General features: G+C 30.3%; 1 protein-coding gene across 1 annotated transcript in view; it reads right to left on the reverse strand.

Moving 5' to 3' along the window:
* LOC108904912 (putative mediator of RNA polymerase II transcription subunit 26) overlaps window positions 1-22,035 on the reverse strand; it is a 31,488-nt gene that overhangs the window by 4,771 nt on the left and 4,682 nt on the right. The window contains exons 3-5 of the mRNA XM_023454194.1: window positions 18,531-18,852; window positions 6,302-6,978; window positions 2,029-2,225 (exon numbers count right to left, since the gene is read on the reverse strand). Of these exons, the coding sequence (XP_023309962.1) occupies window positions 2,029-2,225; window positions 6,302-6,978; window positions 18,531-18,852 (1,196 nt within the window). The remainder of the gene's footprint in view (window positions 1-2,028; window positions 2,226-6,301; window positions 6,979-18,530; window positions 18,853-22,035) is intronic.

The following is a 22,035-nucleotide window of genomic DNA, read 5'->3' on the forward strand; positions in this document are numbered from 1 at the left end:
TCATCAACGAGCACTCGATCATAATTGAGTTATTTCACTAGTATGACCAGGTGCATTTGGAAACAAAAAACGTATACTTTCTCAAGAAAAACGGCAAAAAACGAAAACGGGATTATTGTCGGCATTTCCTTTAATAAACATGGGCTGGGATGGAAACGCCGAAATGTGCTGTACAAATTAAATATACTATTACTATTAAAAATTTAATTATTACCGCTGATAGTGCAGTAAAAACATTTATTAAAAAATACATTTTTTAGTTTTCCGCTAGAAATAACGTTGCCTGGCTGTGCCGTACAACTTTTAACTCAAGATAGTTTTTATATCAATCTCTGATATAATATCTAATTGGATGCAAAAACTTCTTCCAATGAAAATAAAAGAATCGAACCCCGCAAGATCGATTAATTCAATACTCTCAATTGAAAACGTATAGATTATCACTGACTAGATATTTCTTTGAACTCCGGTCCTGTCCGCAATTACCAATCTCTAAGCCCATCCCACTGAGTAAAACACACGTGGTTGCAGCATTTAAAATATATTCGTTTCTGAAGTTGTAGACGTTCGGGATTTAGCATAGAATTTTGAGTAATTTTTATCAAATCAATATAATTTTGGTATCATTGCAAAGCTAAAAGATAGACCCACTTCCCTCTTGTAAGCAATTTTTGATTTAAGCCTCTATTTTTACGTAAATAAATTGTAAATATGACGATTTCTTGCATAGTTTACTCTTTAAATTTAAACAATTAGAAACCAATTTTGAAAAAACTGTTACAAGACAGCAGTAGGAAAACACTTTGTCTTTCAATTGTTTTTTTATTTCGGCCGCTATGTTTATTCGTTTTCCAAATATGTGTTATGGGCCGAACCCTTAAAATGGGTTTATTTCAAGCGCGTGACGGACTCTTAACTTACAGACTCAGATAGGTAGGTACTCTTATCTGAATCAGTAATGTCGAAAAGACAATCATAGCACCAAAATAACAAGTGAAAAACAAATCTAAATAATAGTAGCATTTTTTAGATAGGCACAGAATGAATCATCGGTATATTTCTCTTTACGGATGTAATAAAAATCATATTAAAAATAGTTTTTTTTCGAAAACAGTTCATTTTATCGATAACCAAACCAACAAACCAAGAGTACCTTTTTTTAGTTTAAGGTTCAAGTATCTAAAAATATTATTTTTGTGTCTTTATCGTAAAGGGTGTAAAAAAATTGGCATTAATGTGCTACAGCTAGTCCGTCTCTGGCAAACCAAATTGTTTTCATGGGTCAATTTTTAAAGAGATGTTGTCCATCAAATTAAAAAATAGTAAAATTACACAAAATATTTTAAAAGTTATTCAAAAAAATCTATTTTTAGGGGCATCCTATATCTCCTGTATCTCTGTAGGGGCCTTCTAGGAATATTTTTTATAGGAACTTGTCATGTTATTTTAACGCCCCCTTTATAAATCCGAGAGGTTACCCATATATTCTGAGACACCCTGTATATTTTAATATTCTTTGGTGTATCAGTAACAAGCTTTAGTAAACAATCAATTATTTTATTAAGAGAACACGAGTTTTTTTTGAAATCTTGAGTTGGTGGCAGTTTATTCAATAACTTTGTCATTGGAATTGAATAAAACAACAAAACAAGATCTACCATGTGAAATGTCTGTAGCAGCGAAAAGTGATATTTCTTGACTTGTTCCCAGTAAATCTATCAGGCAATAAAATCTGCTTACAAAGAGTTTTTGGAATGGTAAGAAATTAAAAATGTGTCTGAAAGTGTGATATTGGCATACTTTGAATATAAAATTAAGAGAATGCAGCCGACAATTTATTGTTATTTAAATTGATTTTTAATGATTGTTAGAATATATGTTTTTTGTTGATAAAAAATTGGTGAATCACCTATAATTTCAGAGATTTTTGTATGTGGATATAAAAGTCTTTTATGTTTTATAGACAAAAAAATTTATAATTTTGACACTTAATAAATATTATGTAAATATTACGTTCTTCAGACATACCTCATTCTGTGTTCAGCTTCTTCCTTTTTCTGCAGTAACTGCCGCTTCCACTGAGGGATAGATTGCAGTCTTTTCTCTTCGGCTTCCCTTTGTAGTTGTTCCTCCAGTTCTTTTCTTGCTTTTTCTGCCGCTTTTTTTGCTAACATTTGGCGCTTCCATGCTGGAATGATATTGCCGGTGTTGTCCTTTTCTGGTACCTAAGAAATTAGATAGAAGTTTTTCTTTTATACGAAAATTTAAAAAATGTAATGGTATACAATATAGATACAGATTACAAACGAAGGAAACTGCAAATTACAGTTTATAGGTATCAAGTTGAATATTTTTGTGAAAAATACATATTAAAATTGGTGTTCCATTTTAACAGATACCATTTTCGGTGTATATGATGGTTAAAAATGGAATTGGAAATGGAAAATGGAATGAAATCTATATGTATTTAGACAGGGCCATATCTTCAATATAGTTGTATATTCTTAGTACCTACCCAAATTTATTTTATTTATCTCTAGTACCTAGATGGATTAATAGATATATTATAATAATTGAAATTACTATTATACTTTACTTTTAAACTATTACACTAATTCAAATTAGTTCTAAACATTTTTCTAAATGAAGTCATTATACTTATACCCATTGATATCAAATTTTTATGTACTATTTAAATATAAAAAATAAAAATATTCTATTTAAATAGTAGATACAACTAGTGAAAAAAACTTGTCATATTGAAATCATCAAATAATAAAGTAGGTATTGCAAATCTTGAAAGAAATTAATTATTTTTTTATTGACACGAGACGCTAATAACTAATCTTTAAGTTTTAATAATTTCTGTTTCAAAAGGCTTCCTTATAACAAATGGAATTAACCGATATTTCAAAGACCAAATAGTTCCAAGTCTACAAAAAAAGTTCCTATTTCCTATACCCGGATATACTTCAAACTTTAAATTATTTTTGAAATTAAAATTAATTATATTATTATAACTACGTTATCGTTGAATAGAAGTATTACTACTTTTTTAATTTACGTATGCTCATTAATTATAGAACATCATGTAAGTATGTCAAAAACGAATCATTTTCCAACACATGCTTATAGGAACTTCTTTTATTAATTTGTGATATAAAATCCGCCACTAAAGTTTAACAAAGTATTTAGTTACACCCTTATATATAATATATAATATATAATATATAATATAATTGATAACAGATGATAAAATAACAATTTTTTTTTAAATTTAAATCCTGACCTAAAATCGGCCGAAAACCGGCCTTAGCCACNATAATAAATACAAAATTTCTAAATCAAATCAAATTTTAAATGACGATATCAAAATCTTTATCTATATGTATATGTACGTATCTGTATGTATATGTATATGTATATGTACAATAGTGTACAGTACTATTGTACATATAGTAGATAAAGAAGACTTTGATATCGTCATTTAAAATTTAATTTTATTTAGAAATTTTGTATTTTAAATATAATTTAAAAAATAATGAGTTTCAGGTTATTGGTTGTCCAAAGTGGTCGGGCGAAAAATATGTTAATTTATTTCAAGATTTACAATATCACAGGTATCTCAATATGACAGGTAAAATTATTTGTATATTATTTTATTATTTTATTGTACTTCGATATAATATTAATTTAGTTGAAAATCTAAATATCTGTTACAATAGCCGAATTAATGAAAAGTGTGACAATTAATGTCAAATACCTGATATATCGGTACAAGGAATTATTATTATGTTTGTTTCTGCAGTAAATTTCGGATGTTTGCAAACTGTTTTTATTACGCAGGTGCGGTTGTGGACGATTGTAAGTGATTGCTCTTGAATGTCATAAAAATGAATTATTTTAATTGCGGATTAAGTAGTAATAATTTAAAAAAAAATAAAATAACGTAATTGATACTTTGCACATTACTCCGCTAAAATCCTAAGGAAATATAGGGTGATTCACAACTTATCCATCCAAAAAAAATTGAGAATAGATGGGTCATGAAAAATGCAGTCAATATCATAAAAAACATTGTAAAATCCTTATAGATTCCGTTGAAAAAAATTATTGAAGTTGTAGTATTTATAACCTTTACATTGCTGGGCTACTGTAGTCTCTAGCGTCATTCGCGTTGTGCGCTGTACCCAATGCGCTCTCTCTCCACGTGGCCCCAGGCGATTCCGAATATTGAAATCCGATTTTAGTGTTAACGTTTTTGCGATAGTGTTTACATTAGTTTTTCTAGTGTCAAAAATGGCTTTTGTGTATAGCAACTCGGAGTTGATGGATATCGTTTTAATTTATGGCGAAGCAAGACAACATTTGTGTTAGTTCGGATGGGTAAGACAGGCCTAAATGTGTTTACATGTAAGTGAAAAAACAGTTGTAACATCAGGTATGTCAAATTATTTTATTAATTAAAACCACAAATTAATTTTATTAATTAATAATACCTAACAATAACAGCAAAAGCAGTTGAATTTGCTGATAATAAAATAGGTGTTATAAAATTTTATCTATTTCTTTCCTTGGGAAAGAAATTCTTTAAATTTTCTGTCCGTTCATTTTTTATTACACTTTGCCGCCGTGCCGGTTGCCAACTACATGCTTTGAATTGTGCAAGGACAGGTTTTACAGTGGACCAGTTTCCAGTGCCAGGCAAAAGTGTATTTTTAAATCATTTTCGAACTGCCCAAACATTTTCTTTTGAATAAGTTCTAAATCACCCTGTATATTCAAAATTAACTTAAAAGATGATCGAGCGGCCAATATCAGACGACTGCGATTACCGATATTAATATGCATGTCTGGGATTGGCCAACCGGTCTGATCGTTAGAAAACGATTTGATGACAGTTTAAAAATCCTGCATGAACACCAGATTGCTGCAGAAACAAACCTGTTATATATTTTTTAAAAACTGTGTAATGTGAAACTTTATATTTAATTACTTACATCTTAACGTTTTACTTCAACAGGAAAGAAACTGATATGGATCAGCAATTATAGACGCACAGTATGTGTATGGATATATCTTTCTTATTATTATGATATGAAGCAATATTAACTCAATTTTTGTCAATAAGGAATCGAAAATTTGATGAATTCCAATTTGTATTACATAATAATTTGCAAAATAAAGTGCTTCAAATATTTTCAGAAACTACCAATTTAAACAGAATACTATATGCCAGATACAACTTCCTTCTTTTCTTGAATTATATCAATAGAAATTGGCAGTTATTAAAAAAAGACATGTGAAAAATTTATGAAATCGACATTCACTTAAAATTAACAAGATGTTCAATATTTTCTTCCTTACTTGTAGTTCCTTTATGTAATACATCAAAATAATAAACAATATAAATATGATTGGTTACAATGATCATAACCTATAACTATTTATTCATGTGCTTAGAAATTTAATTTTGTAACAGCTTCAAAAAAAAATTTTAAAAATATATGGTCCAATTATTATTGATAAATTGAGTAACAAATTGCAATTAAGTGTTTCTGCTGTAATGCTTTTAGAACAGTGTACTAATGAAATGTGTATTATTGCAAACAACACAGATTTCAAAAGTTTTTTTTATAACCACGTTAAATTTCTAAAATTGTATATTTACTCTAAAATGCATGTCGAACTTATCTAAAAGGCAACAGCTCGTTATTTGTTATTTGACTGAAAAACGTATCAGTATTGCAAATAAAATAATGAAATTTGGATTAAATATGATTTGTTTGGCAAAAGAAGTAAATTAGGAAATTATTAATTATTTTTACAGTTGGTACACAAGTCCTAGGTACTATTTTTAAGTAGCTCCAATGTTACGCCAATAAATCTAGTGATTTTTATTTTATTAAACCTTTCCTGCAGTAGTTTAAAAACAACTGTGGAAAGTATTTGGTATTTATATAATCTGTTTAATTTCGACTAAATGTTAAAGTATTTATCGCCTTTGACCTTATGATATTTAATATACCAAATCGTTTAAGTAAATAAAATGTAGTGTACGACGCCGTTTGTTGCAAATTTGCTTGTTACTTTCTAATATTCTAATGCAATAAACAGCGTTGTTAGAACTTATGCATATTATTATGTAAATATATGCAAACTTTTTCAATGATAAACAATATTTGGTATATATTCTAAGTTGGTCAAATGTCCCAGATTGTTTAACCATATAAAATCGATAAAAAAACAACGAAAGTGCTTGCAATAAAAATAATAAATGCGCACATAAAAGATAGCTCACCTTTTCTACGAACTTCGTCGTTGTAAACTGTCTCGATATCTCCGAGAATATCTCTTTCTCCTTATGCTGCTCCGTCTTGGCCCTTTCGATCTTCAATTTTTTTATCCCCGTGATGTCCCTCGACATCTTCAGCTCCGCTATCAGATCCGTTTTTTGCGCCAAGTACGGCTCACTCTGGAGACACTGCAAACTCATACTCCTCGTAGGAGCCGAGAAAGTCTTCGAAGCCATCATCTTATCCGTCCTCCTCAGCTGGACCGAATTCAAATCCTGGATGCTGATTGCCGACAAGGGCTGGTTCTGCTTTTTGTTTTCAAGGGCTTGTTCCTGCTTCGCGTTGTTGTTCAGGAAGTCCCCATTGAGTAATTCCGGAAGCGGTGGTGGGGGTGGACCCGGGATGACTGGTTCCTGTTTAACTTCCAGCTTGTCGGATGTGTCCTCGCTTTCGGACAAACTCCTGGTGGAACAAATCGAAGCGCGTTTATCACTGATACTCCTGAGGTACTCCGACGGTTTGATCAGGTTGTTCGAGTCCGCACTGCCCGGGAACGAAGGGGGAATGAACGGCAAGACCCTCTGCTTGTTCACCAGGTTGATCCCGCCGTGCTTCTCCGAGTCTTCGGCGTCTAAACTGACGATGGTTAAATCGGAGCATGATGAGTTGAGCCGTCTGGCCGCTGAAAAAAGTGGGAAGAGTTAATATTCGCCTCTTACTTTGCCATTTGAATTGGTAATGCGACAGACAGAACTAGCAGTGTTTATATAGCGAGTAGTCATTATTTCTGGTTTGGTTGGCAAGTGTTACTAAGTAGTGAAACCGCGCTGGTTTCTATTACACTGGTAATTATACATTTACGTCTATTTTTTCGTAGTCTCAAAATTGTTACTTGTGATTCATAATTAAATTTTAGCGGTTGATCATTACTGAAGCGTTATTAATAAAACATTTATGGAACCGTTTTAGCTCCATAAATTCAGTATTTTTAGGCCAATGCTAAATTCATATAATTTTTTTATATTCAGCATCTTCTACTTCTTGTACTTCTACTGGTTAATTGAGATTTCTATAAATATTAACCATTTATTACGTTAAAAGAAATGTTGAATGCATGGGTCGCTATACATATACTGTTTAATTAGTACGAAATTATTAAAATATGTATATAGGTTTCACAAAATCTCAAATTATTGATTAATAACTAATAAATCGCTGTTACGAGTTGCTGTTTTACAAAATGATACATTCTGCAATACAAATAACTCTGATATTCAATAGATAAGTCGGTATAATAATATTTCTTCAGTATTTGTATTTTTGAAATCCACAATTTATTACTAAACAACTTTTAAAAGAAATTATGTTTTAATATTTCTTTTTGTGTTTGAAAGAAGTGTTGTTAATTCCACAGCCACACACAAAAAAACTTGTCTGTACTTTTCATACGACATTAATGTTATCAGTAGTATTTTTGCCTTCTCAAAAAACAGGTCAAAAATAACAAAAATTTACGAAAAGGTGTTTGGAAAAAAATTCAAAAAATTTGTTTTACTATATTCAAATACTCATTTATATGGTTAAGACGCCACCGAACGTGAATCTAACCTCAAAAAAACTGAAACAATTAAGGTAACGAATCACGAATTTTCAAACAACAATAGATTCGCGCTAAATTTGGTATACAGGGGTTTTCGGGGTCGCCGATCACGGATTCGAGGTCAATTTTGCAAAATTCAACATGGCGGATCCAAGATGGCCTACCATTTCCAAAAAATAACGCATTCGCGCTAAATTTGGTATACAGAGCTGTTCACTGTAACTGCCGTTATTACCGGTTTCGTATGATCAATCATATTTTAACCTTCTTTTTTTCGACTATATGTTCTTCTTTTTTTTTCTGCTTAATTTCAGGTAATAGAGTACCTACATAGGTAACTGATTAAATTTTTAAAAACGAATTTTGTAAATCTGTTCTCGGATTCGTGATCAATGACCCCGAATACCTCCGTATACCAAATTTGGCGCGAATGTGTTATTTTTTGAAAATTTGGTCTTCCATCTTGGATCTGCCATCTCGAATTTTGCAAAATTGGCCTCGAATTTCGTGATCAGCGATCCGAAAACCCCGTATCCCAAATTTGGCGCGAATCTGTTATTTTTTTAAAATTCGTGATATCTATCTGACCTTAATTGACCCGTTTTTTTTGAGGTTAGAAAAAGAACCACCAATTCTGACCGCGGATACACGTTCGGCGGGGTCTTAATAATATAAATGAGCGTTATAGAAAAAATAATGTATTTTTCCTAGCACTTTTTCGTGAATTTTTGCTATTTTTGACATGTTTTTTAAGGTTAGGAAATTCCTGTGATGTGATATTGTGAATTCTGACACCAGATACGTGATCTGGAGGCAAAAATACTACGAATAACATATGTCGCATGAAAAGTACAGACAATTTTTTTGTGTGGCTGTGTTCGTTAACAGTTTTAAAAGTTTTTATTAGTATGTTATAGATATATTTCATCAACCGATATGTTGTAAATCTGTATGTACATATTATTTCTTGTAACCAATCTCGTTAACTATAAAAAAACATGGAAAAAAATTAATTTTTAATTTTCAATAAGAAATAGGTTATGGAAAGAACTTCATTGGCGTTTTGAAATACTATTAAAATACTGAAACAAATTAGTAATACTATTAAAATACTGAAACAAATTAGTAGTTCTTCATAATTTGTCATTTAAGATAACTCTTAAATGACAAAATATGAAGAAACATCTTTCGTCCAAGTATCTACTGAAGGAGAATTATAAACGAAAAACTTGGAAAAACTAGTGGGGTGCTTATTTCTCTTTAAATCATATGGAAACAACATATTCGTCTCTAGCTAAGCTTGCATCATTGAGAAAACTAAATCGTTGTTTGTAAAACAGCGGAATACGCAAAAGATTTGATAATCTGAACCATCAGGATAAGTAATTCCGAAATGTTGATGTTTCCTTTTAAAAGCAAGAGTAATAATGTCTTAAGTGTTAAGAGTTTTGAAGTTACAACTTTCCCTGCTCGTATAACAAAATTCAGTATACCATTTGTGATTTAAATTTTCAATAACTTGTATCTCAGAAACGAATTTTAGAATTTTAGAATACAGTACGAAATATTCTTGTATACATCAAAGTGTTATGGCATAAAGTTATTTTTAAAATAAAAGTAAAAGTAAATCATGTAATAATATGCATGAATGGAAATTATGTAAATTGTGCAGAAATTGTTCCTGGCTCGCAACGAAATTTTGACGAGTTTGACAGCAGGTAGAGTACCAAAAACAATTTTTTTACTATTTTAATAGTTATTTCAGTAAGAAAATAATATATTTTGTCTAATAAATCAAACTTGGCTATAAAATAATACAGGATGTTTCATAATAGTATGCCTTTATACAGGGCGGAGGGGGTGAATCTGCTCATGATTTTATGTAAAAAACTTCATATAGTATAGAATGTTAAAAGTTCAATACAATTTTCCCGTTTTTTTTCGTGTCTCCCACAGTTTTTGAGATATGAAGCTCAAATTTAGAACGTAAGCTAACTTAGATTACTTGCATCATTAGCTGTGCCCAATAGTTGTTACGATCTACAGGGTGATACTTTTTCTAGGGTTAGGTCTCCTTTCAGCCCCCCAAACTTTCTACCGGTACGCCACTGGTATTTTCTAGACCAATGGTTTTGACCCCCTGTTACTTAGTTAATTAGAAACTTTTTGTCTCTTGCAATTTTTTCGTATTTGCGGCCGTTTTCGAGCAAAAAATAAAAAATGATTGCCTGTTGCTCGCCGGATTTCAAAATCCTCTCATACATTTTGACTGACCTATAACAATTATTTTGTTTTATTAATTAATTAATTAATATATTGTAACTGTAAATTTATAATAAAAATATTTATTATTTGAAGTCAATTAAAATTGTGTTGCTAACTATGGTTTAATTAACGGTGAATTTTAATGATAAAGCGTTAATATTATTATTTTTTTTAATACTAAACTGCTGAATAAATGAACTGTGGGCTCAATTTTTAGACAGATGTAAAATTCCAGTAACTTTTCTGTTTATATTTGCAGTAGGAAGGATTACTGTAAAAATTCAACTGTTCATATAATTTATTTTATCTAATTCCTTACTACAGATACAACTAGTTCAGTTCATCATAGTTACTACTTAACAGACACTTAAAATTTCTATTTTATTGTTCAGCATATTATAACTGATTATATTGTACTCAAGACTATTGATTTTACAATTTATACCCTCCTATAAAGGAATCCTGATTGTTTTATGTCTCTAATAAATTTTGATGATATTACGAAAGTCTTCCTACATAAATCTATTGCGTTTTCACGTAATTTAATAGTAAGTAATTAGCTAATTAGCTACTAAAATGATATTGTTGGTAGCAATTGCAGGATTAGGTACATTTCATTATCGGTTTATTTTAATGATAGAGAAGTAATATTATTATTAAGTTTATTAATACCAGACTATTTGACGTTTGAAGTGGGTCGAAGAAAAAATGTCCATGTTGAAATGCAGTGTAGTACAAGCGAATTTATGCTATGGATATTTAAACAATTAAATGTGTATGTGTGGAATTCATTGTTTCTAGAGTAATCCTATAGTATAAACTTTACAAAATCTTTAATTTTTGAATTTAAATTAACTTTCTTTCGGAGAATTAATTCGATTTCCTCAAAATTTAGAATTCTAAAACAAAGTAACTGAATTTTTTATACGAGAAAAAATTTCTTAAATACCCTTATCATAATAATAAGTTAAAAAGTAAAATAGCAAGTTCACTTGCAAAAAAGTAGCATGTTGCTTAAAAGTAGTTTCTGTAAATGCAATTATTCCTGCCACTGCTATTCGTTTTGCAAAAGTTCTAGCACATAGCAAATTTCATTTAAATCGGACAAGTAATTTTATATACAGGGTGTTCCTAAATAAGTATCGCAACGGAAAACTGTAAATTCCTCTTGAAAAAAGAAACATTCTTCTCCTCTTCTATTTTTCTCTCCGGGCTTTCGTTTTCGAGATACACCGTGTCAAAATTTTATTTTTTTTTTTAATTTTTTGCCAATATCTTACGAACCGCTTGAACTACAGGAATGAGTTTTTGTACACGCATTACCATAATTAACAGCATTTGACTGTGTATCTTATTCAATTCTATGATAAACTGTTTTGTTATGGTTTCATAGCACATAGTCATCCATAATAATAATACATCAACATTAACCGGTGTTAATTGAGCAGTACCACAAGGATCAGTTTTTTAACCGGCTCTTCTCTTAATTTATGTCAACAATTTACCTTTGTTTATCAATTCAAATTGACAATGGTACAAGACTCATTGACCGCAGTCTTATAATAATTGATGATCCATATTAAAGGCCAAAAAATATTTAAACAAGATATTAAAAATCCTTACTTAATAACATTTTCAGGAGTATATTTAAAATGGTCATGGGATTGTCATGCGAAATATATTATGTAAAAGAATACACATATATACATATATTTTTTTATATAAGACCAGTCAACTCCAAAACGAAGAGCCATAAAAATAATAGCCGAACTTAAATATGAAGACGGCGGCAGACAATAATTCTATAAGTTCAAAATATTAACACTCCCTTGACTATACATTTTACAATGTCTATTACACATATAGAAAAGTATAATATGAAAAAATTCATTGTCACTCTACCAGAAATAATGATACCTTACGAAACCTATATTTGATACTTATGAAGATCAGAAAAGGACTCTAATACTGACTATTAGAGTATTAAATTTTATAATGTGTTAGCAAAAAACATTAAAGACTTAAATTGTAAAAACTTTAAATACAAAATTAAAGAGTTTCTGTTTAATAAAGAATTCACAATAATGTATTACTATTTTGTTATTTTAATCATGTTCTAACTATATTTTTTTGTTTGCTTTGTAGTATTTAGAGTCTGTATCTATTTAGTATTAGATTTATAGTCCCAACATTAAATTGTTGTAAATCATATATCAAAAATTAGGTTTGCTTGAATCTCGTTTACGTTTTATCAACTACATATTCAATGAATTGGTCTATGAGAATAAACCGAATCAAAGTTCCTTGCATTTCTAGCTCCAGCAGGAGTTATTATTAAACAGACTCATATATATCCAAATTAAGCCACATTTGTAGATCAAAACTGGCACCCAATCTACAGAAAATTAGTTTGTCTCGGAAATCATAGTCCAAAAATTAAGAAAGGGAGAAGTTTTGGAATAGGAAAAGTAGTAAAAAATGAATTATATAATTCATGAAACATCCAACTAGTATAAATAAATTCAATTTATAAGTAACTAAAACACACGCAAGCAATTTAATAAACTTGAAGAATAAAACGAGAGGCTTATGCCGAAAGACAATATATCAAATAGATACCTATCATTCAAGGAAACATCTGGAGTTGCGAATCGGGTGAAGAGACTACTGACTCTTTAATTGGATAACCTCTACTGGATAGCAGTGACATACTTCGGAGAATTTAAAAAAGATCCTTGTTCCTTTCATTTTGAATAGATCAATTGACAACCAAAATCAGATAATGTGTCTGTGTGTCGTGTTGCCAATTTTATAATAAATTTATCTTATGCTATTGAAGAAATTGTTGGCAATTAAGAAACCTATAATTTTCAGTCTTGCTGACAACTTTAGTAAAGTAATTCCAACCTCAATATGAAACACTAATTGTACGTATATAAATTATAACATTTAACATGGTCTAATTCATTGCGAACAGTTCTGTACACAAGTGTTCTTTGATAATTATATTTACATTTTTACACAAAACCATTACCGCAATTCAAGATACGTTACTTTATATACAGGCTTTATTATATTTATTCTGTTGTTAATAAAAGTACTTTTTAAATGTCGTACTGGTATATTTAATAAAATAGAATAATAATAATAATGATTTATAAAAATATGTAATTACATTTTCTTAGGTTACTTATTAATTCCTTACGTTATTTTTCTTTATTTCTTATATTTTGTTTAAAGTTCTTTAGCAATGCAACGATTGGCATACTTGTTGTTGATAACGAGATGTAAATTTTGAGCAAAAATAATAGATATTGGCAAAATTTAAACGTTCAAAGGGGTACTTGGTGGATAGAACTTTATTTTTAATTTTATCGTAGATATGACATATTATAAAAGTGAAAAACTCTTATAAAATGTTGCGATAATATCAACCATTTTCGAAAAAAATCGACATTTAAAGTTTTTCAATTAAATTAAGATTATTTTTAATTTGATAACCTTAAAGCCAACAAAATTGTAGTTTTTAATAAAACATAAACAAGTTAATTTAAGTATACGAAATGATTTCGAAATATTTTTGTAACAGAAATGAAAGAAGTAATTCTTATTTAAAAAATCTAAATAAACTTAACCGGAAAGTCTTGTTGGGAAGAAATGCGACTCTATTAAATAGAATCTCCCTTGCCCGCAGATTTAATGAAAATTTGAAAATAATGAAGATTTTCATCAGTTCAGTTCAATATATCTTTCGATGGATTAATTTCTAATCTAATATATTAAATACTGTATGTTAGCAACTATAATATCTTACAATTTAGCTGTCTAAAAGTGTTTACTAAAGAGGGGTGCCATCATAATATCATCACATTTATACTTATACATTTCTAACATAAATGATAAAAAATATATTATTAGGCAGCAAACCTTATTAGACTCACTAAGACAGATCAGCTTAAATTAGCTTAAATTAAAAATTTAAAGCTTAATTTTGTTCCGTATAACGCATATTTCGTAATTATTTCCAATAAATCTTATATAAACATAGAAATTGAAGGTGATATTAGTTTAGAATAGAATTAGCCACCTCTAAACGTATAACCTCTTTTTGAGGTGGAAAGAAGATTAAAACGCTAACTCGTTTTCCGAAGATGTATTAATATAGTTTTTGGCGATCGGCGATCTGACAAAAAAAGTTCTATTCTAGATGCAATAACCTATACTCTGAATGAAGTCTTAGTATCCATACTAGTACGGATAATAAAAAAAATACTTTTTCACGAAACAAAGTTGTATTAAGGTAACTTGATCTAAATCGGTTTATTTCATCCAAGGGAGCTTCCTTGAAGTTTGGGTCATTAGCTTCTGGATATCCTATAAACAGTGCTTTATATATATAGGGTAACACAGAATAGATTGTTGGCCGCCATTACAGGAAAACGGAAAGAGCAAATAGGAAACCGCAAGAGAGTAGTCGATATCCTTCCCCTTCAACAGATTTAAAATGATATATTTGGTTCGATCAAGTCAGAAACTGGTGTTCTCAGCGTTACCGTGGAACAAAGGATTACTGACGTAAATAAATAATCTTTTTAAAAATAATCAGCCAACAAAATCACTAGGTGCTAGTGATTAATTTCCCTTTATATACCATCTCGTGTCTTTTGAAAGGAAAGAGGTATCGAAGAACTTTTTTTTATAAAAGTTGAGAAAAAAAGGACATGGTGTAATAAAATGTTTATGAAATTAGAAAAATAATTTCAAATGGCGGCTAACCGTCAGTTCTGGTTGCCCTGTATATTAAAATGAAAACACAAAAATTAAGAGAAGGTTTGAAGAACAGATGATAAATTAACTTTTTTTGTAAATATAAGAGGATAAAATTTTAAATGTTAGCATAAACGGTGATGCAAAACGGATATAATTTATGAAGCCTAATTTGGTATAATAGCTATAAAATTAACTTGACATAGAATACTATTAAGGTGTGTCTACTATAATGAATATAATTATCATAACAAATCTTGCAATCAAGCACCTCCAACAAATATTCAGAATCGTTGTCATCAACTTCTTCATAAGAATAATATAATAATATAATAGTAGGTACTAAATTTTAATATTTCTCAATGGAGTTGTATCTGCTAGAGTGACACTTTTGTGTCATTTGTGGTACTCCTTCAAAACTATATATATATTATTTTTCGAAAATGCCACGAGCAAGCAAAAATTAATCTTTTCACACATTTCAATTTTCTAATTTTGCAGGAGAGCATTTTAAAGATTTTGTACTTTATCTCGTTCTATTGTAGAAAGATGGGTGATGTGAGACTGCTGTAAGTTGAGCAATTGAGAGATGAAAGTATTACTTTTAGTAAACTGTAACTAAAAATTACAATTTCTTTCGGAAAATTGAAATCTTGTATCCGCATGAAGTTACGCCGACATTTATGTTAACTAGCAAACCACAAAATGAGATTCGGCCATATGTTAATATAAAATAACAAATATGTATAAAACACTACTTCTCTAGTATAATAATTTAAAGAAAAAAAAAACAAATATTTAAAATGAATCAGAAAAGATTTGAAAGTCTTTATTTCGTACTATTGGAGTATTTTCTTCACATAATGATTTTATTGGGCGTAGTTTTTGTTACTAATTTTTATAGATCCATAATTAAGACTTTGTAATAGAATTCCATTGAATTTAAATTTCTGCCGTTTTAATGAAAGTGACTTGTTTGTATTTGATCAGCTTAATTTCCATGACATCGGTGTATTTCATAGGCCCGCCTGTTTCATCTATTTTTATAGTACGAATCCGCAAATGATGAGATAATTTTTTAAAGTAAGAAAAGTCGTCACTTTCTAGAGATGTAACAAAATAGAGATGAATATAGGGCGTTAAAAATTTAAAAAAAAATTCGAGTTTTTTAAATAACTTCTAAATGAAGAAAGCCAAATTTGGCATGACACATCTTCTTATAAGATACCATTTTTTCATAGAAGTAGAAGTCACGCAAGCAACCAGTGGAGAATTTATGGGGACTCACTCATTAAATTATAAAAAAATTAATACGGCCCCACTGAAAATAAAAAATGAAGCTGTTTTTAGATACAACAGTTTGTTATTGACAAAAAGTGCACATTCACTTTTTTTTTTAACTCTTATAGTTTCATGGCAAAATTGATTTTTCGGAAGGGTGCTTCTGGATTCTGTCGATAAACTTTAGGAAGACGTTCCTCATAAAACCTAAAAAAAATATAGTACCTATTAAAATTGGTCTTAGTCTCGAGTATGTGTGAGTCAAATAAAATAAGTCTTTTTGTCTCCCCTTTCCCTGGGTTTAACCAATAGTATTAAAATTATTTAGGATATGCTTCGTTTTTGAGATATAGGGTGTTTTTTTTTTTAGAAAAAAAAGATGATGTTAATGAAAACAATAGAAATATTTAAGTACCTAACATCTAATGTGACTATGTCGTAATGCGACAACGTAACGACCATTGCAATACTCCTAAATTTTTTGTGGTTTGTAGTCACTTCATTTACTTATGTTGTGTACTTTTAAATAAAATAAGATGGCAAACAATACATGAAAATTTATTTGTAAATTCAAACAACCAAAAAATTACCAATTAATATTATACCTAGACAAAGCGAAAAGTGAATCAAAAATGAAATGATTTAAAAAATATTTTGTTCGAAATTGGCGCCTCCGGACTGTAGACAAGCACGACATCTTTCGTTGGGGTGCTGTTGAACAAAAAGTCTACGAGGTGCCAGTTGATACCCTAAAAGATCTAAGACAGTGAATAGTCCAAGAGTGTCGAGAATTAACTCCAATTCAGTATCGATCGGCCACTACCTCCGGTCAATCGGCCAATTTTTTTTTATAATTTAATGAGTCTGAGTCCCCGTAACTCCGCCACTGGTTGCTTGCGGGACTTCTACTTCTATGAGAAAATGGTATCTTATAAGAAGATGTCATGCCAAATTTGTCTTAAATAGCCTTTTTCATTTAGAAGTTATTTAAAAAATTCGAATTTTTTTAAAAATCTTTAATGCCCTATATTTCTAAAAATGAAGCGTCTCTGGAAAAAAATTTATACTTGATTTATTTCATATTTTTTTATGAGGAATATCTCCTTAAAGTTTGTCGACTTAATCCTGAAACATCCTGTATTATAAAAAGTCGGTGCAAATACCACTCAAAAAATTAATCTTAGTCCAACTCTGGGGCACAAAAAACTTCTAGGACGACTACTGTTGCTATCGCCATCTTTTCCACAGTATTATAAAGAAATGTTGGAACATAAAGATTCCTTTATCTTCAAAAAGTGTACTTTTCCTGTTTTGTTAAGAGTTTTGTAAAAAGTACGTAATAATTGTAATCAATTCATGTGTTAGTAGTTTCTTAAAACCACACTGCGGGGTGTGATTCTATTTATAGAGCCATACGCGATTTTCTGCATGTTCAACAGAACACTTAATGAGAAACATAAGCTTTATTTTCTTATTCTGAATGTCTTGTCACCTTGTAGATTGTCTTACAGCCTGCACAAAACTTGCATAACTAATATAGTGAAGAGATATTGTGTCGAACTTCCTTAGATTTTCTAAAACTCTCGACAAATTGACTATAAATTCACTAGAAATTAAGCATAAAAACGCCCCTCTTAAAGAAAGTATTGTTAGATACTTGTTTACTTTTTAAAACATATTACAACATATTCACAAGAAAATACTTTAAGTACCTAATGGACAACTGCCTCCCCTATCAATAAACTGTATACAATTAAATAATGTTTCCTAGTCTTACGTTGAAACTCATTAATCAATATTTACTTTGTAGTCATAAAATTGTATAAAACAGGTTCTTATGTGATTAACACATAACATTATGCAAGTATGAAGAGGTGAGTCTGAATGAATAAAAGAATAGCTTACGATAAATATTGTAATCTCTTAAACATTTGTAACAGTAAGATAAAAATCTTAAGGAAATCAACTGTAATTGTTCCTTTTCTGTCAATTAAGTGATGCTACTTTGTCTTATCAAACTGTTTCGCTGGTTTTAAACAAAAGATTGCAAAAGATTTGGCATTTGTTTAAAATAATTTCGCAACAATGCTTATCTGATTTCTAAATATTGATAGCGTGGTAGAAAAAAATTACACAACATTGAATTGTAGTATACCGTTTAGCTTACTTAATTTGTTACTTATTTCGAGAAAAATCTGCAACATTCTTGAAACCTCTGATAGAATTTGTATTTTTTATCTTATTATACGAAAAGAAGTTCTCTTTCCTAGATTCTGAAGCAAGAAGTTTTCAAGTTATCAAGAATAAAAAAATATACTTACTTAAAGATGACATGCTTCTACACATTCCTTTTACGATATCAGAAGGTCTTAAAGTAGGTTCTTCCACTACTTCCACGATCTCGGCTCCCCTTGGTTCGTCGTCCATGTCAAGAATGTTGCTCAAACTTTTGAGTGGTGGAGGTGGGGGTGGAGGCGGAGGGGTAGCTTCGATCGGAACTGAAGTAACTCTCTTTAACACTCTAGAATTATTCGCTGGTGTGGTATTAGTTTTGGGAGGAAGAGAGTGACGAGCTCCTAGTTTGGTTTTTTCCGGTTCTTCTTCGAAGCTTAACACCGATGGGGATGAAGAGAGACCACTTTCCTGAAAATCAAAACAGCAATATATATTATTCATATATCAAAATGGAAAGCAAACTAAAAATAAAACATGATAACAAGCAACACAGCATTTTAATAAGTTGGTCATTTTTAGGATAATGGGCTAATACCCTGTTGAATTCGTGATATCGATACCAAAAACGAGGGAGTGGAAGAAGATGCTTCCTCCTAGAGCCAATCTAGTCTGGTATAAGGGCGGTTTAAATATAGTCAGAATTTGAAGATGAAATATCTGAAAGTAAGCAAGTTTCTTTTAACTTAGAAATGCACGAGTTTTCCAAGCAAAAGAGATGGCTACTAAATATTGCTCAATGGAGTTAATAACGAATTGTTACTTACTCAGACAGCCAAATAATATTAAAGGCAATTAACTTGTACCAGAACAAAGTCAGGTGTAGAGTTGTTTGGATGCGTTGGTAGGTCAGAACGATGCACATGAGCTGGGGCATCAGAACAAGAGGGACATCAGAATAACGAGAAAGCTGAGGAGTTAGCAAAGCAAGACACTCTCACAGGAACAGAAAAGATAAGATAAGACCCCAAAGAAACCAGACACGAAGGGAAGTTCTTAAATGAACTATCGAAAAGTTGACAAGGGACATATTGAACCAAATAAGGATAACAGTTGGTCAGGACAACATATCGCGGGCTCAGGAAATATCTGAATAATATTTGCCTGATGAAAGACATCTTGTGTATTTTCTGCCAATAAAAAGAGGACAAGTCCACGTATTGTGCAAGTGTGAAGGTCTAGTGTTATCTACTATCGGGAAGACAAAAACCGGAAGCTGAAGTTATGTAAAGGAGTCACTGTTAAATCTGTGGATTCTAATTACATAGATTGATTATATCAAATGAGGAATTCTAACATCATGGAAGTCCAATGTAGACCAATGGTTGATCCCAGCAGAATATATCCACTTCATATATCTAAAATCGACAATATCATCTTTTGATTAATGTGTGAAAATACTGTTGTCAATAAAAACAAGGCAATAGGTCCATTGCGACCTACCTACCGTAAGAACATTTGAAAAGCTATATTTCATGCAAGGTAAAGTAGATTCAAGAGAAGAGAAGATATTCAATACATTCTATGGTAGTATGATATTGTTTTATGTAGGACAAAGAACATTATTTTTAAAATCTAAAATTTGTAAGATATATCTATTGCCGAAAAATGTTTTGGAATTAATTTAATTTTACTTAAATCATTATTATAGCAATTTACTTTAATTTGGGCATAACTAGAATAATGAATTTTCTAAGGTCAAAGGTCTAAAATTTAGTTAATATGTTCGAATAGAAACGTTACATTTTTCAAGTGCTACAACTAGAACATTGGTTTAGTATTTTTTTTTTAAATAACAGTTTTCCAATAACTAGCGGATTATCTGGTTGGTGGCAAAATTAACATTCACAATCAGAAACAAAATGCCATGGCAGATCTGATGAGGGCTATTGCATTGTCAAATTAATTTGACAACTGCAATAATTAAATAATGGATGTATCAGTACAATAATAGTTGCTTTTAATGAAATTCCTTGTTCACGTAAACAATTATCATGGAGAAAATAAAATTTTGCATTTTTGGCTTATCGATACCTAGCCGACTTTTTAAACATTCATAACATTTTCTGTTTTTTTAGACGCACATGTCGTTTTCAATAGAATTTTAAATCATTAAATAATTAAGTCATTAGAAAGAAGGTATTCAACTGAATTTTAATGCGGAATCCAATGCGGATGTAACTAATGTGTAGCAAATTAAAAAAAAGGTCACACCACGCACACGTGTCCGTAAACGCTCTGTTTTCGAGATACAGGATTTTAGAAATTAAAATAAAACTATTTATTTCAAATTACAAAAAAACATTTACTGGTAATTGGTCCTGAAAATAGCAAAATTCCGTTTAAAATAGTAAAGAAATGTTAATTTTTTATTCTCTTATATTATTTTTTTAATTATAGTTGGTGGAATACTAAATTTATTTATTTAGGTATATAGGTAACTAGAATTGCATCAAATGAAAAATTAAAATTTTCTTTTAGGTAAACTTTTTATCTTAATCCGATTATTTTCTTCTATTATACTTACATTTTTAATTTTAGGTTCTTTTTTTTTCAATTTAAATTTAATAAATGATCTTATTAATCAAAATATTATTCGATCCTATAAATTATAGATAAATAAATTTTTAATATGACCATACTTTTTTTTATAATTATTTATCTATTAATTATTTTAATTATAGTAGTAAAAATTATTAATATTCAATCTGGCCCTTTACGACAAAAATCTAATGAAAATACCAATTCGCAAAACTTCACCAGTTTTAAAAATTACACCAGCCAACAACAAAAAAAAAGTTATGTGAACTTTACATACATGCGACATATGATTTCCTGTGTAGTTTTGTCTCCATAGTCTGTTTTGCTCCATCACCCTTCAGTTTTCCATAAAACGCTGAATACCCTCAGAAAATCGCTAAAAATCTTCAGTGAAATGGAGAAATTTAGGAAATGACGAGATCTTAACACGTGACATGTTTTTTGACGTAATTTTCCATCCTGGATCCGATTCCGATGTCAGAATGACTCCATAACCGTTTAGTCTTTAAAAAATCACTGTCTTCACAAGTCTTCAGAAAAAAGGCGAAATTTGGGAGGTGATGAAATCTTGACGTGCGGCATATGGTTTCCCGTATATTTTTGTCTCCTGAACACGAATCCATAGTCTGTTTTGCTGCATCACCGTCTAGTCTTCAAAAAATCGATGAAGATATAAAAAATGGCAAATTTGTAGAAGTAATGAGATTTTTATATGTGACTCATGGTTTTCGATGTATTTTCGTCTTCTGTTAATTAAATCATTGCTCTCCAATCTTCAGCAAAGTATGAAAATGAATAAGGATAAGAATAAGGATTAGCACAATTATGTCATTTGTATCTTCTTTCCGATGGCCGTTGATTTTTCCGGCGTTCCATTATCCCATCAAACCCTGAATATCTGGGTTCTATGCACTACAGAGCATTTCATACGTATTCTATTCGAAAACATATGCCGTATGTCAAGACCTCGTCACTTTTCAAATTTCGCCCTTTTTCTGAAGATCTTCTGCGATTTTTTGAAGACTAGAGGGTTATGGAGTAATTCTGACAACG

This window comes from Anoplophora glabripennis, unplaced genomic scaffold, assembly GCF_000390285.2.
Source record: "Anoplophora glabripennis isolate ALB-LARVAE unplaced genomic scaffold, Agla_2.0 scaffold178, whole genome shotgun sequence".
Classification (NCBI taxonomy): domain Eukaryota; kingdom Metazoa; phylum Arthropoda; class Insecta; order Coleoptera; family Cerambycidae; genus Anoplophora; species Anoplophora glabripennis.